At 43.4% G+C, this 19,934-nt stretch overlaps 1 protein-coding gene across 1 annotated transcript in view; it reads right to left on the bottom strand.

Moving 5' to 3' along the window:
- PRKCH (protein kinase C eta) overlaps positions 1-19,553 on the bottom strand; it is a 297,109-nt gene extending 277,556 nt beyond the window's left edge. Inside the window, exon 1 of the mRNA XM_077464376.1 lies at positions 18,815-19,553. Coding sequence (XP_077320502.1) covers positions 18,815-19,174 — 360 coding nt within the window. The 5' untranslated portion in view covers positions 19,175-19,553. The remainder of the gene's footprint in view (positions 1-18,814) is intronic.
- Between the last annotated feature and the right edge of the window lie 381 nt (positions 19,554-19,934).

Raw genomic sequence — 19,934 nt, forward strand, 5'->3', positions numbered from 1 at the left:
TTGACCCATATTCAATCCTCAGACAAGGATATGACTGCTGCTAGGTCTCTCTTTCAAGTCTGCTGAGACAATCCATCCTTTCCTTCCTCACAAAAAGTAGCAGCGCTTTTCCAGTACAGTCCGATGCGATTGTGGTCATCTATGGCAGGGATTCATTCATTCAGCAGCTCAGTCCTTTCCCCACAAACCTGCTTCAAGCCAATCCTCTCCTTTTTCCTCAGCATCCTGCAGACTCCATCTCTGTGCTCTGTTAATTCAGTCAATCACCCTGCTCTAGGATTGAATTAGACCCATCCAAGATGGCTGCCCCTTACACTAAAGACACTTCATAGACTAGCATTGCCAAGTGGTCTCCGTAAAGATGGCTGCTGATTTTCGGCATTCATGAATATTCAGTTTAACCTTCTCCACATTGCAGAAGGATAAAACATCACTAAGAAAGGAAGTTGTTCCGCAGCAGTTATCATCTACAGTCCAGGTTATACACAACTAACTGTATTGACCATTTTTTCTGCTTTCAACACACCACCAACAGAGACAACATGCCCAATATATCCCACTCACTTTGTGATGTCATTGTAATGAGATAACCAATGATATTCCCTTTACCAGTAAGTGATCATAAAGTTATGGCTGATTGGTGTAGTTAAAAAAAAAAAAAAAAAAAAAAAAGCCACAAAATGGGTGAAATCTTTCTTTGTGTAGACCAAAAAAGCCACAAGACTGCTGCTAGATGCCACCATCTGCATGTGAGGTCAGAAGCTCCAGTTAACTCAGAGCTGTCACTAAAATGACACGTTATAGCTGGCGTCTTTAAACTGTGGCCCTTTGGGCACGGTTTCTCTCACTAACAATGGGGCACTATTCCTCCCACTGACCCCATTGATGGGGCACCATTCCTTTTACTGACACCAATGATGGGGCACCAATCCTCCCACTGATCCCAATGATGGGGCATTATTCCTAATACTAAAGATGGGGCATTGTTTACTCCCAATGGCCACAATCTGGCCCCTATAAAGTCTGAAGAACAGTAAACTGGCCCTTTGTTTTGAAAGTTTGGAGAACTGTCATAGTATTCCTTCTTCTCTACTCTCCTGGCAGTTAAAGCGGTGTTCTACCGATTTTTTTTTTTTTTAAAGTCAGCAGCTACAAATACTGCAGCTGCTGACTTTTAAAATATAGACACTTACCTGTCCATCGCGCCCACGATATCGACACCCAAAGCCGATTTGTTGCTTGGCTCTTGGGTGCTGCCGCCGCCACCTTCGCTAAGGGAATCAGGAAGTGAAGCCTTGGGGTTTCACTTCCCGGTTCTCTACTGCGCATGTCGCTCGTCGCTCTGCGCAATACAGATAGTCCTTGCTGTCTCTGGGATCCGTGTGTTTCCATGACAATGGGGGGGGGGGGGGGACAGGAAGTGGCATAGATACCAGCAGATTCTGTGGATATCTATGCCCAGGAGTGGGTGCAAATACCTGTATTATACAGGTATCTGACCCCCCCTCCCCCCTCAAAGGTGCCAAGTGTGACAGGGTTCCATAAAGCAGAGGTTCCTTTTTTGTGTGAACCTCCACTTTAAATAAAAGGTTACGCAAGTTGGTGAAGGAAGGGGAGGAGGCAGAGTAGCTGGTACACCTGCTATCTATCCTGTCACAGCATTTAGGACTGCAGTAATGTCTGCAGACACTGTAGTTGCACATTAAACAAATCAGCCAGATCCTATCAACATGCAGCAAATGTTATAAACATCAACCACATAACTGCGCAACAATAGTAAATACACAGAAAATGCACATCATGGACAGGCAAATCAAACATTCCCAAGAACAATGTAAGGGCCGGTTCACACAGCAAGTCGGAGACGCCTCGCCGCGACCTGCGGGGATCTCAGCGGCGACTTGCAGAGGACTTCTGTATAGAAGTCAATGCAAGTCGCCCCCGAAGTCGCCCAGAAGTAGTACAGGAACCTTTTTTCTGAGTCGGAGCGGCTCGAGTCGCTCCTCTCAGAACGGTTCCATAGTACTGAACGGGGGCGACTTGCGGGAGCGAGGCGAGGCGAGCCGTGTCGCCTCGCATCGCATCGCTGTGTGAACCGGCTCTAACATTGCAGCTTAAAGAGGTTGTAAAAACAAAAAAAAAAAAAAAAAAACACTGCAAGACAATAGCATAATGAGCTCGTATGCATCGCATACGAGCTCATTATGAAATACTTACCTTGGAACGAAGGCCTGCAGTGCCGCCTTCACTCGCTCCCACCGCCGACATCTTTCCCGCAGATTGGCCGGAGCCACGATTACATCACTTCCACGCATGCGCATGGGTGCCATCAATCGCAGCTACTGAAGAAATGGCACAAGCGGGCTGTTCCTTTAATGTGCATGCACCGATGACACTGGCAGCAGCGTATATAGTAAATATCTCCTGAACAGTACAGATTTAGGTGATCATTACAGTACCTACAGGTAAGCATTATTACAGGCTTACCTGTAGGTACAATTAAAGAGGAAGGGCTTTACTTCCCCTTTAACTACTTCCCACCCGGCCACTGTATATAAACAGCCGGATGGGCGCTCTCTCCTTCCGAATGGACGTTCAGTAATGTCCTTCAGAAGGAGGGGATCACGTGCGTGGGCCCACGCAGTGGCGCAATCCTAATGCGCTTGTGTCACCCGGCGCATCTCCGATCGGCAGGAGGGCTCTGTGATTGGCCCTCCTGATCACATGATGGGCATGTCCAATCACAGCCGTCATGTGCTGTAAATGCAGAGCCGGTTGGTAGGCAATCAGCTCTCCTCTCCTCACACAGAAGTTGTTGGTGAGGAGAGGAGAGCGGATCGCTGCAGCCGTCTAGTGATCAGCGAGTATGAGCTGTTTTTTTTCACAGCTTTTTACTCACTGATCACCAACCTAGTGTCACCACAATGTAAAAAATACAAAGTAAACACACATGTCCCCAAAACACGTCCCCACATAGTAAAAACACCTGTCCCCCACATATGTAACAGTAAAGTGACATGTCCCAATGATTATCTCCACACATATGTCAGTGATCACCTGCACATTATCATTTGTGAACATCTGTCCGTGATCACACAAACCAAGTATTATACACTTAACGGAATTTTTTTTACCAAAGACATGTAGCAGAATACATTTTGGCTTAAATTTATGACAAAATTTGATTTTATTGGATTTCTTTTAAAATAGAAAGAAGAAAATATTGTTTTTTTTCTCCAAATTTCCGCTCTTTTTTCGCATACAACGCAAAAAAAATAAAATAAAAACGGAGTCATGAATAAATACCACCAAAAGGAAGATCTATTTGTGTGAACAAAATGATAAAAATTTCATTTGGGTACAGCGTAACATGACCGCGCAATTGTCACTGAAAGTGCGAGAGGGCTGAAAGCTGAAAATTGGTCTAGGAAGGAAGGGGGCGAAAGTGCCCAGTATTGATGTGGTTAAAGTGATTGTAAAGTCTCTTTTTTTTAGTTAAAAATAACAAACATGTTATGCTTACCTGTTCTGTGCAATGGATTTGCACCAAGCAACCTGGATCTTTCTCTTCTCGGGTCCCCCGCCAGGCTTCTGGCCCCTCCATCCTGTTGAGTGCCCCCACAGCAAGCAGCTTGCTATGGGGGCACTCTAGCAGAGCCACAGCTCCCTGTGTCAATTCAGACACAGAGCTGCGACTCACCGCCCCCCCCCCCCTTTCTCTGCTCATTGGCCGACTGACTGATTCATAGCAGTGGGAGACAATGGTGCCGCGCTGTTGTCTTAGCCAATGAGGATGGGAGTCCTGGCCAGCCTTGTGTCTTGTGCAACTTGGGGGGTGGCTGCTGCACACAGAAGGCTTTTTATCTTAATGCATAGCATGCATTAAGATAAAAAAAAACACATTCTGCTTTACAACCACTTTAACAGTCTTTAGATGTGGTGGCTGCATTCATTTTTATTCTTCAGGCTCCCCCCCCCCCTTTATTTTCACCTGATGATCCTGCCAGTAACACTATGTCTAACGCTCACTTATTGTGCTGTATCCATGGAGGAGCAGCTTTGTCACCCTAGAGGAGAAAGTGTTTTAGGCCCCATGAACCCTCTTTCCATAACACAGGGTGAAGGTGTTCTGTAGTTCACATACCCCGTATCCTCTGAAAATAAGACCTAGCGTGATTGTCCGGGATGGCTGCAATATAAGCCCTACTCCCCAAACGAGCCCTAGTTAAAGTCCTTGTAGGTCTTATTTTCAAAGTAGGGTTTATTTTAGGGGAAACTGGGTAGGGCTTATTTGGGGGGTAGGGCTTATATTGCAGCCATCACAGATAGTCATGCTAGGTTTTATTTTCAGGGAAACAGGGTAGCACAGGACGTTATTAGCCCACAAGTTTATGACAGAGCTGACTTGTATTTTTGTACTTATTGAACAAATTTAAAGTATATCTAAAGGCATTTTTTCACATTTTGGATAGAGTAGGGGAGGGTTAAAACTGCTATCAGTTTTTCTTCTATTAGTTTTTCTTCTATTCGTTTTTCTTCTATTTTTTTATTTTTTTTGCCGTCGCCAGAATTTACCTTAAGGCTGGGTTCACATTGCAGCGGTTTATGAATGGATGTGATTCGCACCGCACTGCAGTGCAAATCACATCCGATCTCTGTGCGATGCGAGTTCAGCCATACAGATGAATTCGCATCGCACCCGCCCCAAACTCGCACAGGACCCTTTTTTGGTCCGCAGCAGAATCGGATCGCATTGGGTGTTCACACCATGCGATCCGATTCCTGTCCGAGTTTGCAGATCGCACTCCCAACAGTTCGCAAAGGGCAGTGTAAACTGCCGCCGGGGAGGTATGCGATGCGGGAACCCGCCGCGGATTTGCGGCGTTCCCGCATCGCTGCAATGTGAACCCAGCCTAAAGTGGTTGTAAACCTCAGACATGAAATATGAACAAAGCATATCCCTCTATATAGTGTATACTTCACACAATCCAGAGCACCAAGTGTCATTTCTCTCTGCTGTCTTGTTCCTCTGCTATCTGCACAAGTCACTGCTGACAAGATTTCCTGACATCAAGAGAAAGATGGCGATAGAGGAAGAACCTCCAGCAGATTGAAAGACTAAGCTCTGTTCCTGTGTGCAGAGGGATGTGTCCCATCCCTCCAATCAGCTCTTCATTGATGTAACTCTCCGCCCCCTTCTTTTCAGAGCTGAGAGATCCAGTGTTTCTGCACTTTGAATGGATTTAGGGGAAAGATTGCTGTAGATAAACCGGTACAACTTATGTAGGAGGATTGGTTTCACCTCTGTGTATCACCTGAGGTCAGTCACTTCACTGGGTAGATGTAAGGGTTTATAACCACTAACTCTCACGCTCAATGACATTGGTGATCAGGACAATTAGAGTGAGCAGCACAGACAATAAAATCCCTCTCTCCTCTTTCCAAATCTAAAATCACTGAAGATTTGCCTTCAGTTAAAGTGTAACAAAACAATTCAATTATATAATTTAATAGACAAAAAGCGGAAAATAAGAGAAGCCCATCATAAGGCCCCATTCACATTTCCCCATTTTAGTGCACATGACAGAGCGCAAAACATACATGTCATAGGAACACATTGCCCAGAGAGGCAGTTCACATCTATGTGCTGCATTCTGTACAATGAGGCATGTCACTTTTTTGGCACACTGTGCTCTAAGTCCCATAGAAGTGAATGGAAATGCATGAAAATGCACACAGTACATTTAATGGCTTTTATTGCTTCTAAAGTCCACAACAATGGTGTACCAGCAGGAAATCAGTCCTCATTGGCTAAAATAAGAACCAATGCATGATGAAAACACTTGTCAACACACATCAACAAGAATTAAAGCAGTATTAAACCCAAAAGTAAACATTTATTACATTCCAGCATACCGATTCTTTGAGGTGATGGCTGCATTCGTTTTCTCTCTTTTATACAATCTTTCCTTTACTAGCCAGTATAAAAAGCAAGCTATTCTGCGGATGTAGAAAATACAGGGATGAGACAAACCATTTATTACTGGTAGGGGTACTTACAATGATTAGCTTTTTTTTTAATTTTTTTATGTCAAACCATTATCCCAAAAATAACAAAAACTTCTGTAACTGATTATAAAGTCTTATGCCACGTACACACGATTGGAAATTCCACGAGTATGCTCCATCGGACGTTTTCTGGCGGAATTCCTGAGAATTACAGAGAGCAGATTCTTAAATTTTTTTGGTCGGAAAAAGTTCCGATCGGAAATTTGTCTGTACCAATTCCGACGCGCAAAATTCCTGCGCATGCTCGGAAACAATCTACACATTCTCTGAATCATTGAACTTAATTTTCTCGGCTCGTCATAGTGTTGTACGTCACCGCGTTCTTGGTGGTCGAAAGTTCAGAGAACTTTTGTGACCGTGTGTGTGTATGCATGCAAGCCAAGCTTGAGTGGAATTCCGTTGGAAAAACCATCCAAGTTTTTTCCAACGGAAATTCCGCTTGTGTGTACGGGGCATTAGCTGGGGTTCAGCTTCAGTTAGTGTATTTAAATCTGCTAGTCCATCTAACACCCCCCTATACCCAGATTAATAATGCTGCTGCCCAAAGATGTCTCTGTTGCTCCTTCATCCAGAGTAGACTAATACAGGTGGTGTGTTACTGGTTGGATCACCAGGTGAAAACAGAGGGGAAAAAATAAAACGAATACAGCCACTCCATCTAATGATTGGTAATATGTAATATTACATTTTTGGTTTTGGGTTTAATAAATGCATTAAAAACAGATAAGGATGGATGTGAACCTAGTCTTAAAGGGGTTGTAAATCTTTGTGGTTTTTTATCTCAATGCATTCTATGCATTGAGGTGAAAAACCTCTTGCAGTGCAGCAGCCCCCCAGTGCCCCTGTTTTACTTACCTAAACCTACTTTTTCTCGCGCCCGGGATGAGCACACCAGCTCTAGGTGGTGTCTTGTGCCCTGATTGGCTAGATTAATAGCAGCGCAGCCATTGGCTCCCACTGCTGTCAATCAAATCCAATGACGCATGTGTTGGGGGAGCGGGGCTGAGTCCTGCATTCGGCCGCTATGGACGCCAAATGCTGGACTCGGGAGCTCGCCTGAAAGGTAATCCCCCGGAAAAGAGGCGCTTCTCCTAGGGGGTTATCGGATGTGGGGAGGAACAGCGAGAGCCACCAGGGGACCCCAGAAGAGCAAAATGTGCAAAAGAGATGCACAGTAGGAGGCAAGTATGATAGGTTTGTTATTTAAAAAAATAAAAATAAAAAATTAAACCTTACAATCACTTTAAAAGTGGTTATATACCCTCTCCTATGCCCAGTGAAGTGAATAGCCTCAGATGATACACAGAGATGAAACACATCCTCCTACATACATTTTACATGTATATCTGCTGTCTTCTCCTCTCTACATCCCTTCTGTGGTGCTGACTTTAGATGAAATCCTTCTGCATTTTTCAGAATCACAGAGGAGGGGTGGAGAGCTGCAGTTACAGCTCTTATATACTGTGTGAGAGCCGATTGGAGGAAAGGAACACACCCCCTCCACACACAGCAGAACTGTGTTCTGAATAGGCAAGCAGTGTGCTGAGCTCTCCCCCCCCCAGTCACAAATTTATCTCATGTGTTGAAAACTTCTCAAAAGTGACTCATGCTGATAACAGGAGGAAGGAAGCACCAGAAAGGACACTTAGAGGTTTATAGATAGACAAGTAAACACTGCAGATATACACTTACTGACCACTTTATTTAGGTACACCTGTTCAATTGCTTGGTAACACAAATTGCTAAATCAGCCAGTCACATGGCGGCAACTCAATGCATTTAGTCATCTAGACGTGGTGAAGACAACTTGATGAAGTTCAAACCAAGCATCAGAATGGGGAAGAAAGGGAATTTAAGTGACTTTGAATATGGTATGGTTGTTGGTGCCAGACTGGCTCTTCTGAGTATTTCAAAAACTGCTGATATATTGGCATTTTCACACACACACCACTCTTTTAGGTTTACAGAGAGAGAAAGAGAAAGAAAAAATATCCAGTGAGTGGAAATTTTGTGGCTGAAAATGCCTTGTTGATATCAGAGGAGAATGAGCAGACTGGTTTGAGGTGATAGAAGGGCAACAGTAACCCCCCCCCCCTCTCCACCAGAACATTGCAGTCAGAGCTGCCATTGACTGAGAGTGCTGATTGGAAGCCGATTTGGCAGGCCTTTTTCAGTCATGCTCCCGAATGGCTGGCTTCTGTCTGACCGGCTGCAGTACACATGGGCCGCATGTTGGCCAGTTTCTATTGAACCGCCCGATATTCAGCCTGTGTGTACTAGGCTTAAGGTTACTTTTAAACTGGGGCGAGGGGCCTTAGCGGTAACATGTCTAATTTTAGCACTGCTTTACCGCTGTAAAAGCAGTGCTTTTTTGGCCGCTAGCAGGGAGCTTTTAACCCTTGCTAGTGCCCAAATAAAGGGTTAATAGCGTCCGCAAAGCACTGCTGCCGAAGTGCTTTGCAGGTGCTTCGGCAGCGGTGCCTATTGATTCCAATGAGCAGGGGAGGTTTGCAAGCGTTGTATTCCCTGCTCCCGCACCGCTCCAAAGATGTGGCTTGCAGGACTTTTTCTAACGTTCTGCCAGCGCACTGCCCCAGTGAGAAACACTCGGCCCTCACACTGGGGCTGCAGGGGAGGTGTTTTTCAGGCGCTATTTTTAGCCCTTTAGTGCCTGAAAAAACACCCCAGTGTGAAAGTAGCCTCATACATACAGCTGAAATTTCCAATGGAAACAGTTCGATGGGAGCTTTTCATCAGATTTTCCAACCATGTGTATGCCCATCGGTCTTTTTCTGTCGGCATTTCCGACGGTCTTTATATTGAGAGACTGTTTTCGGATCGGATTTTTCGATCGTGTGTATGCAATTCTGACATGCAAAATTCCGCGCATGCTTAGAAACAATTCGTCACATGCTCGGAAGCATTAAACTTCCCTTTTATAGTGTTGAACGTGTAGTATGTCGTGGTTTTATTGACTGTCCCAATTTGGTGAGAACGTGTGTAGGCAAGACAGTTTGAGCGGAATTCCGATCGTGTGTACGGGGCATTAGGGTTTACAAGCACTTAAGCCAGAATGCAGAAGAGGTTTTTCTATCCAGCGCATTTCAAGATTACACAGCCAGCACCATTATAAACACAGGACCCAGCAATGTTTTTACTATAAACAAGCTTTATTATACCTACTCACAGGATGACAAACACTTCTTCTGTTGAGTTAGTAAGCAGATTGTGGAAGCTGATTAACTTCAATGTTTTGTTTCTGCGATATCCCCTTATCCTCAGCACTGTGTGCCAACAGGTTTATGTGGTCAATTAAGCTGACATGACCATCTATTATCTCTTACAATATAGTGAGCTAGAACTGCGTAAAATTCCCTATGTATGTATTGTAAATATACCATCGTTTATCCCTCCTGGGGCAGCGTTTCCGAAATCCCTCCTCCATGACCACTAAGAGGTCATACTAGCCACAACTCTTCACACCATCAAAAGTAAAAATAATATTATCATGGTAGGCTTCATTTGGTGGTACTCAATTTGGTGGTTAGTCCTTTCCTATTCCATCACTATCCCCTTTCCCCCCCTTTATTGAAGTACATGATTTCACCATTAAAGTGCTTGTACACCCTGTACAACAGCTTTTACCTACAGGTAAGCCTATTTTAAGGTAGGTTCTGGAAAAATCTCCTAAAACTGCCATGGTTTAGGAGATATTCCTGAAAAACCCGAGTGCTGATGACTATGGCGCATGCGCCAATGTCCACAGCGCATGTGTACTTTAGAAAGGGCACACCGTGCCGTTTCTAATAGGGGTCATGCCGTGACACCACGAGACTCCAGCCAGTCACAGAGCCGGAGTTCACGGAAGAGGGGTGAAAATGGGCGCTCCCTGCTCATGGGGACGTCAGGGACATCGCAGACTTCAGTTTCAGGTAAGTGACACATTATGCTTTACCTTTGCAGGGAAATAAAGAGGAAGTAAAACCCACTAGAGTTTACTTCCTCTTTAAGGTTCACACATGTTATTTTAGCACTTATCTTTAGATATGGTTTACCACCACCTCTTCTAATTTTTTCATCACTTTTCAGGACCTATACTGGGTTCAACACGGTTTATACCCATATATTATTTATTAATGATACATTCACACACAAATTTACAATTGTTCCCATAGGTCCCTGTTGAAGGGTTACATTCCATCACCTCACCTTTTAACATCACTTGATGCCAAGCCTTGGTATATCTCCACCTCAGCTTCTGTGAGATGTGTTGTTCTCAGTCCACCTTGTGCCTGCCACCACATGCCACATTCATTGTCCATCTTTGTAAGTATTGGTAGATGATGTTTACTCTTTTTATCTGCCTTCTTTATACCTCTTCTTTTCCTAGTCAGACTCATGTTCATTATATCTATATATACTCCACAGATATTCCTGTTGCATACGTTCCTGATGAGTGGACATATCTACGAAACGCGTTGAGCTTTCTCTATGCCACAGCTACATCATTACATGCAATCATATTTATATATTTTTTATTAACTAGGCCTATGTTACAATTTTACTAAATATATGTTGCTATATCATGTGTAACATGGATATTAACAGCGGGCATGATACCATTTGGGTGGTGTAGTGGGTAGTACTCTCACCTAGCAGTAAAAAGGATCGCTGGTTCGAATCCCAGCCACGACACTACCTGACTGGAGTTTGCATGTTCTCCCTGTGCCTGCGTGGGTTTCCTCCGGGTACTCCGGTTTCCTCCCACACTCAAAAGACATGCTGGTAGGTTAACTGGCTTCTGTCCAAAATTAGACCTAGTAATTGAATGTGAGTTGGGGACCTTGGATTGTAAGCTCCTTGAGGGTAGGTACTGATGTAAGTGTGTGATGTATGTGTAAATTGACGGCGCTATATGGGTACCTTAAATAAATAATAATATAATAGATGAGCATCATAATGAGATGCAATGTACAGGGATAAGGACAATTGTAGACACTCACTCAGGTTGAACTGGATGGACTGGTGTCTTTATTCAACCTTACTATGTAACTCCGTGTTATATTACAATGGGTGGGTTATTTACGAAAGGCAAATCCACTTTGAACTACAAGTGCAAAGTGCACTTGAAAATGCACTGAAAGTGCATTTGGAAGTAAAGTCGCTGTAGATCCAAGGGGGACATGCAAGGAAAATAAAAAACAGCATTTTAGCTTGCACATGATTGGATAATAAAATCAGCAGAGCTTCCCCTCATTTCAGATCTACCCCTCAAATTTACACTTCCAAGTGCACTTTCAGTGCAATTTCAAGTGCACTTTGCACATGCAGTGTAAAGTGGATTTGCCTTTCATAAATAACCCCCTATGTGTGTATATTGAATGTTACAGCAATACTCATTTTACTTGCATTGTGGTTTTACTTTATCTGTATTACTAGATGTAATAAAAAACACTTTACAGACCCACAGTGCGTTTTTTGCGTCCAGGTACATGCTTCATCTAAAGTCTCAAACCCCTTCTTTCTTTTTCCCAAGTAAAAATATTCAAACTGGACTTCATGAGCGGTCCCACAGTGAGCTCCCTGATATCGCAGTGAATAAAAAAGTGTACATTTTGGGGGTTATTAACTAAAGGAGAATCCACTTTGCACTGCAAGTGCACTTAAAAGTGCATTCAAAGTGCACTTGGAAGTAAAGTCACTGCAAGGAGAATAAAAAACAGCATTTTAGCTTGCACATGATTGGATGATAAAACAGCAGAGCTTCCACTCATTTCAAATCTACCCCTCAGATTTACAGTGACTGTACTTCCAAGTGCACTTGCAGTGCAAAGTGGATTTGTTTTTAGTTAGGGAGATCCACTCTGTCCTGGTGGTCACTGGCCAGTAGAGAGGGAAAATCTTCCAATCGGGTCTTGGGTAGGACAGAACGCACTTGGGGAGATTTCTCTCTTCCTACTGTATCTCTAGGCAAGTAAGTGAAAGCTTTCCAATAGGGACAGAGCCGCAAAGAAAAGAAACCATAATCAGATAAGCAATAATAGTAAAACTGTTGTAAGCGAACCATAAACCACCCAATGACAGCAAGCCATTCGCCATTCCCAGCACAGTTTACTATAGCGGAGTGATTTTTGACCTCCTAGGCCTGACATGTCCTTCAGAGATGCTCTTGTAGAACAACACAATTTCCTCATTGTCAACTGCTGCAACTTGTTGGAAATTCTTTGGCATTTCTTCTTTGAGAAAAAAAACAAAAAACAAAAAAAGAGATAAGGTTTGGTCGGCGAGACTTTGAATGAGGCCAATCACTATATAGAGTAAGCATGTGGGATATAAAACACAGCATTGCTTATATGGGTTCCAACAAAAAGGGGGAGATTTTTTGGGGACTTCCTCCTTTTTGTCGGAACCCATATAATACTGCGTTTTATATCCCACATGCTTACTCTATATAGTGATTGGCCTCATTCAATGTCCCGCTGACCAAACTTTCTCTTTTTGTTCAAATTTGGGATGGAGGCCAATTACTTATGGTGCCTTGGACCACATCATTCTCTCTCGCTTTCTTCTTTCAGAAAGCATCGTGCGCCATGTCACATTCATCAGAGCCTTTGTCCTGTGCCAAATTTTTGTATTTAACCACTGCAACCCCAAAAGGATTTACCCTCTTAATGACCAGACAATTTTTTGCGATTCGGCACTGTGTCGCTTTAACTGACATTTGCGCGGTTCTGCGACATTATACCCAAACAATTAAAAATTGATGTCCCTTTTCCCCCCCAGAAATAGAGCTTTCTTTTGGTGGTATTTGATCACCTTTGCAGTTTTTATTTTTTGCACTATAAACAAAACAAGAGCGACAATTTTGAAAAAAAAAAAGAACAAAAAAACAATACTTTCTGCTATACAGTAAACCCCCGCTCCATCGCGGTTCAGGTATATCGCGCTATGTTAATTAGGACCTGTTATTCTGCTATTGCGGGAATATTTTGCCATTTCGCGGTTATGTAGCGGTGAAGCAGAGCGAGGCTGCAGTGGAACGCATGCCTCCCTTGTGGACCGCAAATGAGTATGGTGACGTTAGAGGGGGCGGTAACTTTGCCCCAACCAAGGATAGCCGCAAGGATGCCACCCAAACGCCCACCATCTAAGGCTATGGCTTCTGGTGAGCCAAAAAAAATATGATAAAGGAAGGACAGACTTATGCTGCTGTAGCCCGCCATTATGGTATGAATGAGTCAATGATTCGCTACATCAAGAAGGATGAGAAGAATATGAGGGCAACTGCTGCACTGTCCATCAACCAAGCTGCAAAAAGAGTTGTTTCTTCCCGCAATAAATACATTGTTGAATGGAAACTGCGTTGGCCATTTGGATCCAAGATTGCAGAAAAAAAATGCATCACACTGGATGGTAACACCATCAGGACTCAGGCAAAGAAGCTGTATGACACTTTTGCCAATCAAGGAGGCTCTGAAAGAGGCGCTGCCGCAGCCGAACAGTCAGGCAGCGACAATCCTGATCAGCCTTCTTCATCGGGAGGTTTTTCTGTCATCAAGGGATGGTTTGACGGCTTCCAGAAACACGATTAGTTGAAGAGTGTCTCATTGCAAGGTGAAGCTGCATCTGCCAACAAAGAAGCTGCTGCAAGGTACACCAATGAGACCTTCAAGAGTATCATCAAGGAGGGTGGGTACCAACCAGTGCAAGTCTTTAATATGTATGAGACCGGCTTGTTTTGGAAGAGAATTCCCAAATAGACCTACATCATGAAGGAGGAAGCCCGAGCCCCTGGATTCAAGGCTTATAAAAGGACCCTTGTTTATGTGTGGAAATGCTGCTGGGTTTATGATCAAGCCAGCCCTGATCTACAAGGTCAAGAACCCCAGAGCACTGAAGCATAAAAACCAAGAACCAGTCTATTGGATGCATAACACTAAGGCTTCGATTACTAAAATCCTCACAACTGAGTGGTTCCAAAATTGTTTCATCCCAGCCCTCAAGGTCTACCTTGCCCAACTTGGCATTGATTTTAAGGTGCTTCTGCTGATGGATAATGCAGGAGGCCAAGCCATGGATCTATCATACGAAGGAGTGCAAGTTGAGTTCTTTCCACCCAACACCACGTCTTTAATTCAGCCCGTGGACCATTGTGTGACACGATCATTCAAGGCGCTGTACACTCGCAACTCCTTGAATCATCTTGTAGAATGCATGAACAATGATGAAAACTTCAATTTGAAGGACAACTGGTGTAATTATACCATTGCAACCTGTCTGGAGAACATACAAAAGGCCCTCAAGGAGATGAAGGAGACATGCATGCCTGTTGGAAGAAGCTTTGGTCAAAAATTATTATTACTCTCCTGACGAGGTTCATCATTCAGCTGTGGACAAGGCAATTAGGCTGGCGAAGTTGCTAGGAGGTGAAGGTTTTCAGGATATGACCCAGGACGACGTCAATGACCTAATTGAAACCCATTCAGCTCCACTAACCGATGAGGATCCAATGACCAAGTCAGCGAGTGAGGAAGGAGTGGAGGAACAGGAGGAGGAGGAAGAAGATGAAGGCTTGTCAATTGAGTGCCTTGGCAGGGTCAAGCGTACGGCCAATGACCTGAAACAGATGTTAGCTGAGTGGGATCCTGACATGGTTCGTTCACTGCAGTTCCAAAAGCAGCATTGATGGAGCCATCCAAGTGTACAAGAACCTCCTCGCCCAAAAGAAGAAATACGCCCAGCAACTGTCTATAACTATGTTCTTCACAAAACAGAAGAAGGCCGCATCCACCCCAAGTACCTCCACCAGCACCTGCTGAACCTGCGCCTTCAGAAGAACAGTAGCTGCTCTTATTTGCTGTTTATACTGTAGTCATCTTCTTTTCTGCTGAGTACAGTACATACAATACTGTACTCTATTTTTTTACTGTACAGTATACTGTTAACACAATATTTGTGTTTTAAAAATCCTCTTGATCTCTCTGTCTATCTTTTATGTGTTTCTATTGCATAAACGTGTGTTTAAAGACCTTTAAATGCTATTAAAAAAAATTAACAAAACATGCTTAGGGTGTATGGTTTTTCACTTTTCGCATGTGGGTCCGGAACATAACCCCCGTGATGGAGGGGGGGGGGGGGTTTTACTGTATTACATATCCAAAAAATTTTAAAAAAATTCTCATCAGTTTAGGCCAATATGTATTCTTCTACATATTTTTGGTAAAAAAACAAAAAAAATATATTATATATATATATATATATATATATAATCGCAATAAGCGTATATTGATTGGTTTGCGCAAAAGTTATAACATCTACAAACTATAGGATAGATTTATGGACTTATTATATTTTTTTAATTGCTTGCCCAGGGTCCAATCAATAATAAAGATGGCCCTGATCAGCAGAGAACCATACATGCACCACTGTCACCTATAGGTGACAATTGCAGTGGGCCCCAGCACTCCGCTAACTAAAGCCAGCCATGCATGGTTTGAGTTAGCAGGGAGTGGCCAAGGTTTAATCCATGTATGGGCAGGGCGATTCTACCATCGACTGACTTGGGTACTAAGCAATCACTGTCTCCTCCCGGCATGGAAAGCCCCCCCCCGAGCACACAATAGCAGCGCTGACTGTGTTGATGGGGTAATCAAGCAATTTTCTTTCCTGCAGCCCATCATCTATGGCCAGCTTGAAAGGAACAAATCCTCTGAAACAAGCCATACACTATACAATACTGACAGTACAATTTCCTTTAGCTCTACCAAAACTATGTAATATGAGCACAGACCTAAATAATTCAGTTTGTATCCTATCAGGCAGGCTTGTGCACTACAAAAGTGATGGTAGATCTAAAAAGGAGATTGTACAATCAGGTTGCACAGTGCATGGCCAGTTTTAGATTTACCAAAACTGTGTACTATGAGGACCTATCTAAACAAGCCAATACTTGTACTACGTAGTTGATGGTGGATCTAAATGAGATTGTACAATCAGGTTGTATATTGTATGGTATATTGTATGGTCAGCTGCGAGGAGGCAGTTGTCTGTCTATAACTCCATGCATCCCCCTGCCTAGAAAAGCCAAGTGTAGGCCGACAAGTGAATCAACCAAACGATATTTAGATAATTAGGACTTCCGTCAATCTGTCACATTTATTATTAGTTCTCATTAACTCCTTCGCAGCAGTGACACATTTCCTGCACTGCTGACAACACTTCAAGGTACTTTCCTAAGAAATGTTACAATATATGTTAAGAAACTATATGGACCTCAATGTCCTAAAATGAATAATTACAGTTTAGGCACATCATTGTAAAGTCTACCTTACAAAAACGTTAGATAATAATGATTATTTTTGGACAAAAAAAGTGAACTTGAGAGCTCAATCAGCTCTGCTCTTCAACTAATCCTACTAAAATCAGATTTGCTGCTATGGGTTATGGCACATCGCTCTTGTTCCTCGACTTACCAACATCTCAACAGGACGCCGTCATGAAAATTAAAGGAAACATGTCCTGGCAAAAAATACAGAAGCTGCTGATATCTTCTAAATGCGTTAGCTGCCTGGCTGTTACACCAATCCAATCATTTAGATGGGCTCTTGCACATGGCTGTAAAGTGCCCAGATCCCATATAAACGCCTTCTAATGACCTGCATCTGCTGTCCATATAAATCAAATACAGGATGCTTCTGTTAGTTGTTGGGAGTTGTGTAAAGCACCTTCAGAGCAGTGGTGACCGCTCAAAATTTTTGGAAGGGCGCAAACAAACTGAAAAATACTGAACCCCCCATCAATTGCAGCCATTGTGCCCATCAAACGCAGCCACGTGTGCTCATCAACCCCTCCCCCCCCCCCCACTCGCCGGGCCGCGGCTCTGGCAGCACACGCCCCCCAACCCTCCCCCCTGTGTGTGCGGCTCTGACATTGTGGCATTTACCGCGACCTCCGCTCCAGTGTGTGCCTCCGAGTCCTCCGCTCCTCTTCCTAAGCGTCAGGAATCCAATAGGGTGGCGTGGCGCTTTGGCCAATCAGGAAAACAGGTCTGACGCCCTGCCTCCTGATTGGCGGAGAGGAAGGTTAGTGTGAACATAGCAAGCATTAATTCGCTATCATCACACAATTGGGAGGGATCAGGGCGCACGCTGTGCCCCGAACCCACCCTATTTTGAAGCCTATTAGAGCCTTTGACTCTAATCCGGTGCTTCAAAAAGTACCACCCCCTCCCGCCATAGGAATCCATGCGTCCGGTAAGGGGAGGCTTGTGTGCCCGCGGTGCACAGGCCGCCGCTGCTTCCGAGTTGTATGCGCCAAATGCACACTATCTGTAATTTGGGCATACATCTGTGCTTTATACCTAACCGCGTGCAGTCATATCTATTGGTCGATGTACACAGCAGCTGGGGTACCCGGGAAAGTGTTTTAGGCAGGATCTGGACACTGTACAACCATGTGCATGATTATTATTATTATACAGGATTTATATGGTGCCGACAGTTTGCACAGCACTTTACAGCAGTAGGGCAGACAGTACAATTACAATACAATTCAATACAGGAGGAATCAGAGGGTCCTGCTCATTAGAGCTTACAATCTAGTTGCACGAGTCCTAAGCCACCGACCAGGAGTTCTGACTTCACTAGCCTCATACTTGTCCTGAGTCCGGAACTTCTAAGCACTCAACTGAAAGGACTATTACAAAAGTCAGGGAATCAGCTAAGGACGGGCAAAGATGACAACCCTAGAACAGGGCTCCTCGCAACATAACATGATAAAAAAATGGATAAAGCTGCGGAATGTAAAGTTTCCAGGAAAATATCCTGAAAAATCCGAGACTGGCCCTGAAAACTGATTATATAGAGTCCACTAACTATACATATATTTTTATCATATGGTGACTGATCTATACATATATATTGATTAGATGGCAATTACGCACTATATATATATATTTATTTTACTGTATAGGGTGACTACTAACTTTACATATATATTGATTAGATGAAGACTACCAACTATACATATAATGAATTTTTGGCGACAACTATATATATATATATATAATATGGGGACTACTAACTATACCTATATATTGATTATATCGGGGACTACTAACTATACATATATTTATATTATATGGGGACTACCAACTATACCTATATATTGATTATATGGGGACTACTAACTACAAATCTATATTGATTATATGGCAACTACTAACTATACATATATTTAGATTATATGGTAACTAACTATACATATATATCGATTATATGGCGGCTACTAACTATACACATATGTATAGTCAGTAGCCACCATATAATCGATACACACACACACACACACACACACACATTATATATAGTTAGAAATTGCCATATAATCAATATATGTTTATAGTTAGTGGTCACCATATATTCAATCTATATGTATAGTTTCGTAGGTCACCATATAATCAAAATATATATATTTTGATTATATGGCGACTACTAAACTATACATATATATTGATTATATGGCGACTTATAACTATATATATATATATATATATATATTTTTTTTTTTTTTTTTGATATGGCAGCTACTAACTATACATATATTGATTTTATATGGCGACTGCTAACTATATAGCTTATATGGCGATTACTAATTATATAGCAACTATGAACTATATTTCATTTTTTACAAAAACACACACACACCCTTAAGTTGGCCAGAACTTGGCCTCAGACCAAGGACTTACCCATCCTTCAAAAGAGTCCGAGGGTCCGCAGTTTCGCAGAAGTTCCTGGAAGCTCATGTTGCAGTTGGCCACAAAGTCATCGTACCCAATGGGGGTGTCATGGAAGACGGCCACCTCCATCTTGCTGCCCTCACATATGGTGACACAGAACTCCTCGTTATAGGTGGGCTTGTTAGTCCTGTGCTTGACGGTGGTCTTCCCGATGGTGCACTCGTCCACATTGATGGTGATGTAGGGGTCCAGCAGTGCTGAGCCCTTCTTGAACACTGAATGCCTGAGGGACCACCTGGTGGGCTGCAGACCCACCGCCTCCCCTATCTTCAGCTTCAGGTTGCCATTGAACCTCATAGTCCCAGCCATATACCTGGTGAAGAGCTGGGTGCTGGCCAGGTGAAGATCCAACCCGGGATCCCTGAGTGACTCTATAGTAAAGTCAGTGAGGGTGGGCACCTGCTGGCAACCTGTCCATTCCAGGACCCCCTGGGAAGTGTGCCTACCCGCATGCGGGGTGCTGAGCAGGATGATTGCACCAGCTCCTTCCCCACAGGCTGGGCATGCAGCAGGAAAGTTTCTCGGAGCCCTCCCTGGGCTGGCACTAGGATTAGCGGTGGGTGCAGTCCTCTCGTGTCCAGTCCTCGCGTGTCCCTTGTAATCAGTGCAGACACCAGCCGGGGCTCCGCTGCAGAGATCAGTGCGCTCCGATCTCTCCTCTCATCACAACCAGGAAGCCTTTCCTCGGACAGGCGGAGGGCAACACCGCCCCCAGCGGCCGCTCTGCGCAAGGCAGGCAGGGCGACTGTCAAAGTTTCCTATTGATGTTGTTTATTACAAAGTGTCAAAATAAAATGTACACTGTATATATATTTATTATATATTTATATTACACACACACACGGCTTGGAGGATCGACCCCTGACAACAGCAGGAAACACAAATTGTTTTTTTTTTATTTATTTATTTATTTTTTTATGTTTTATTTTATTGGGGAATGTTTGAAATAAATGGATATTACAGCAAACCTCTGCAGATTACAGAGCAAAAGTCATAGAAATGTAGAAATACAAGCAGGATATTCATTGATCACATCAAATACAGAAGACAGCCTCAGTTTTTTTTTTTT

Source organism: Lithobates pipiens, unplaced genomic scaffold (assembly GCF_037356315.1).
Source record: "Lithobates pipiens isolate NorthernLeopardFrog02 unplaced genomic scaffold, aLitPip1_a1.2 Scaffold_30, whole genome shotgun sequence".
NCBI classification, from domain to species: Eukaryota; Metazoa; Chordata; class Amphibia; order Anura; family Ranidae; genus Lithobates; species Lithobates pipiens.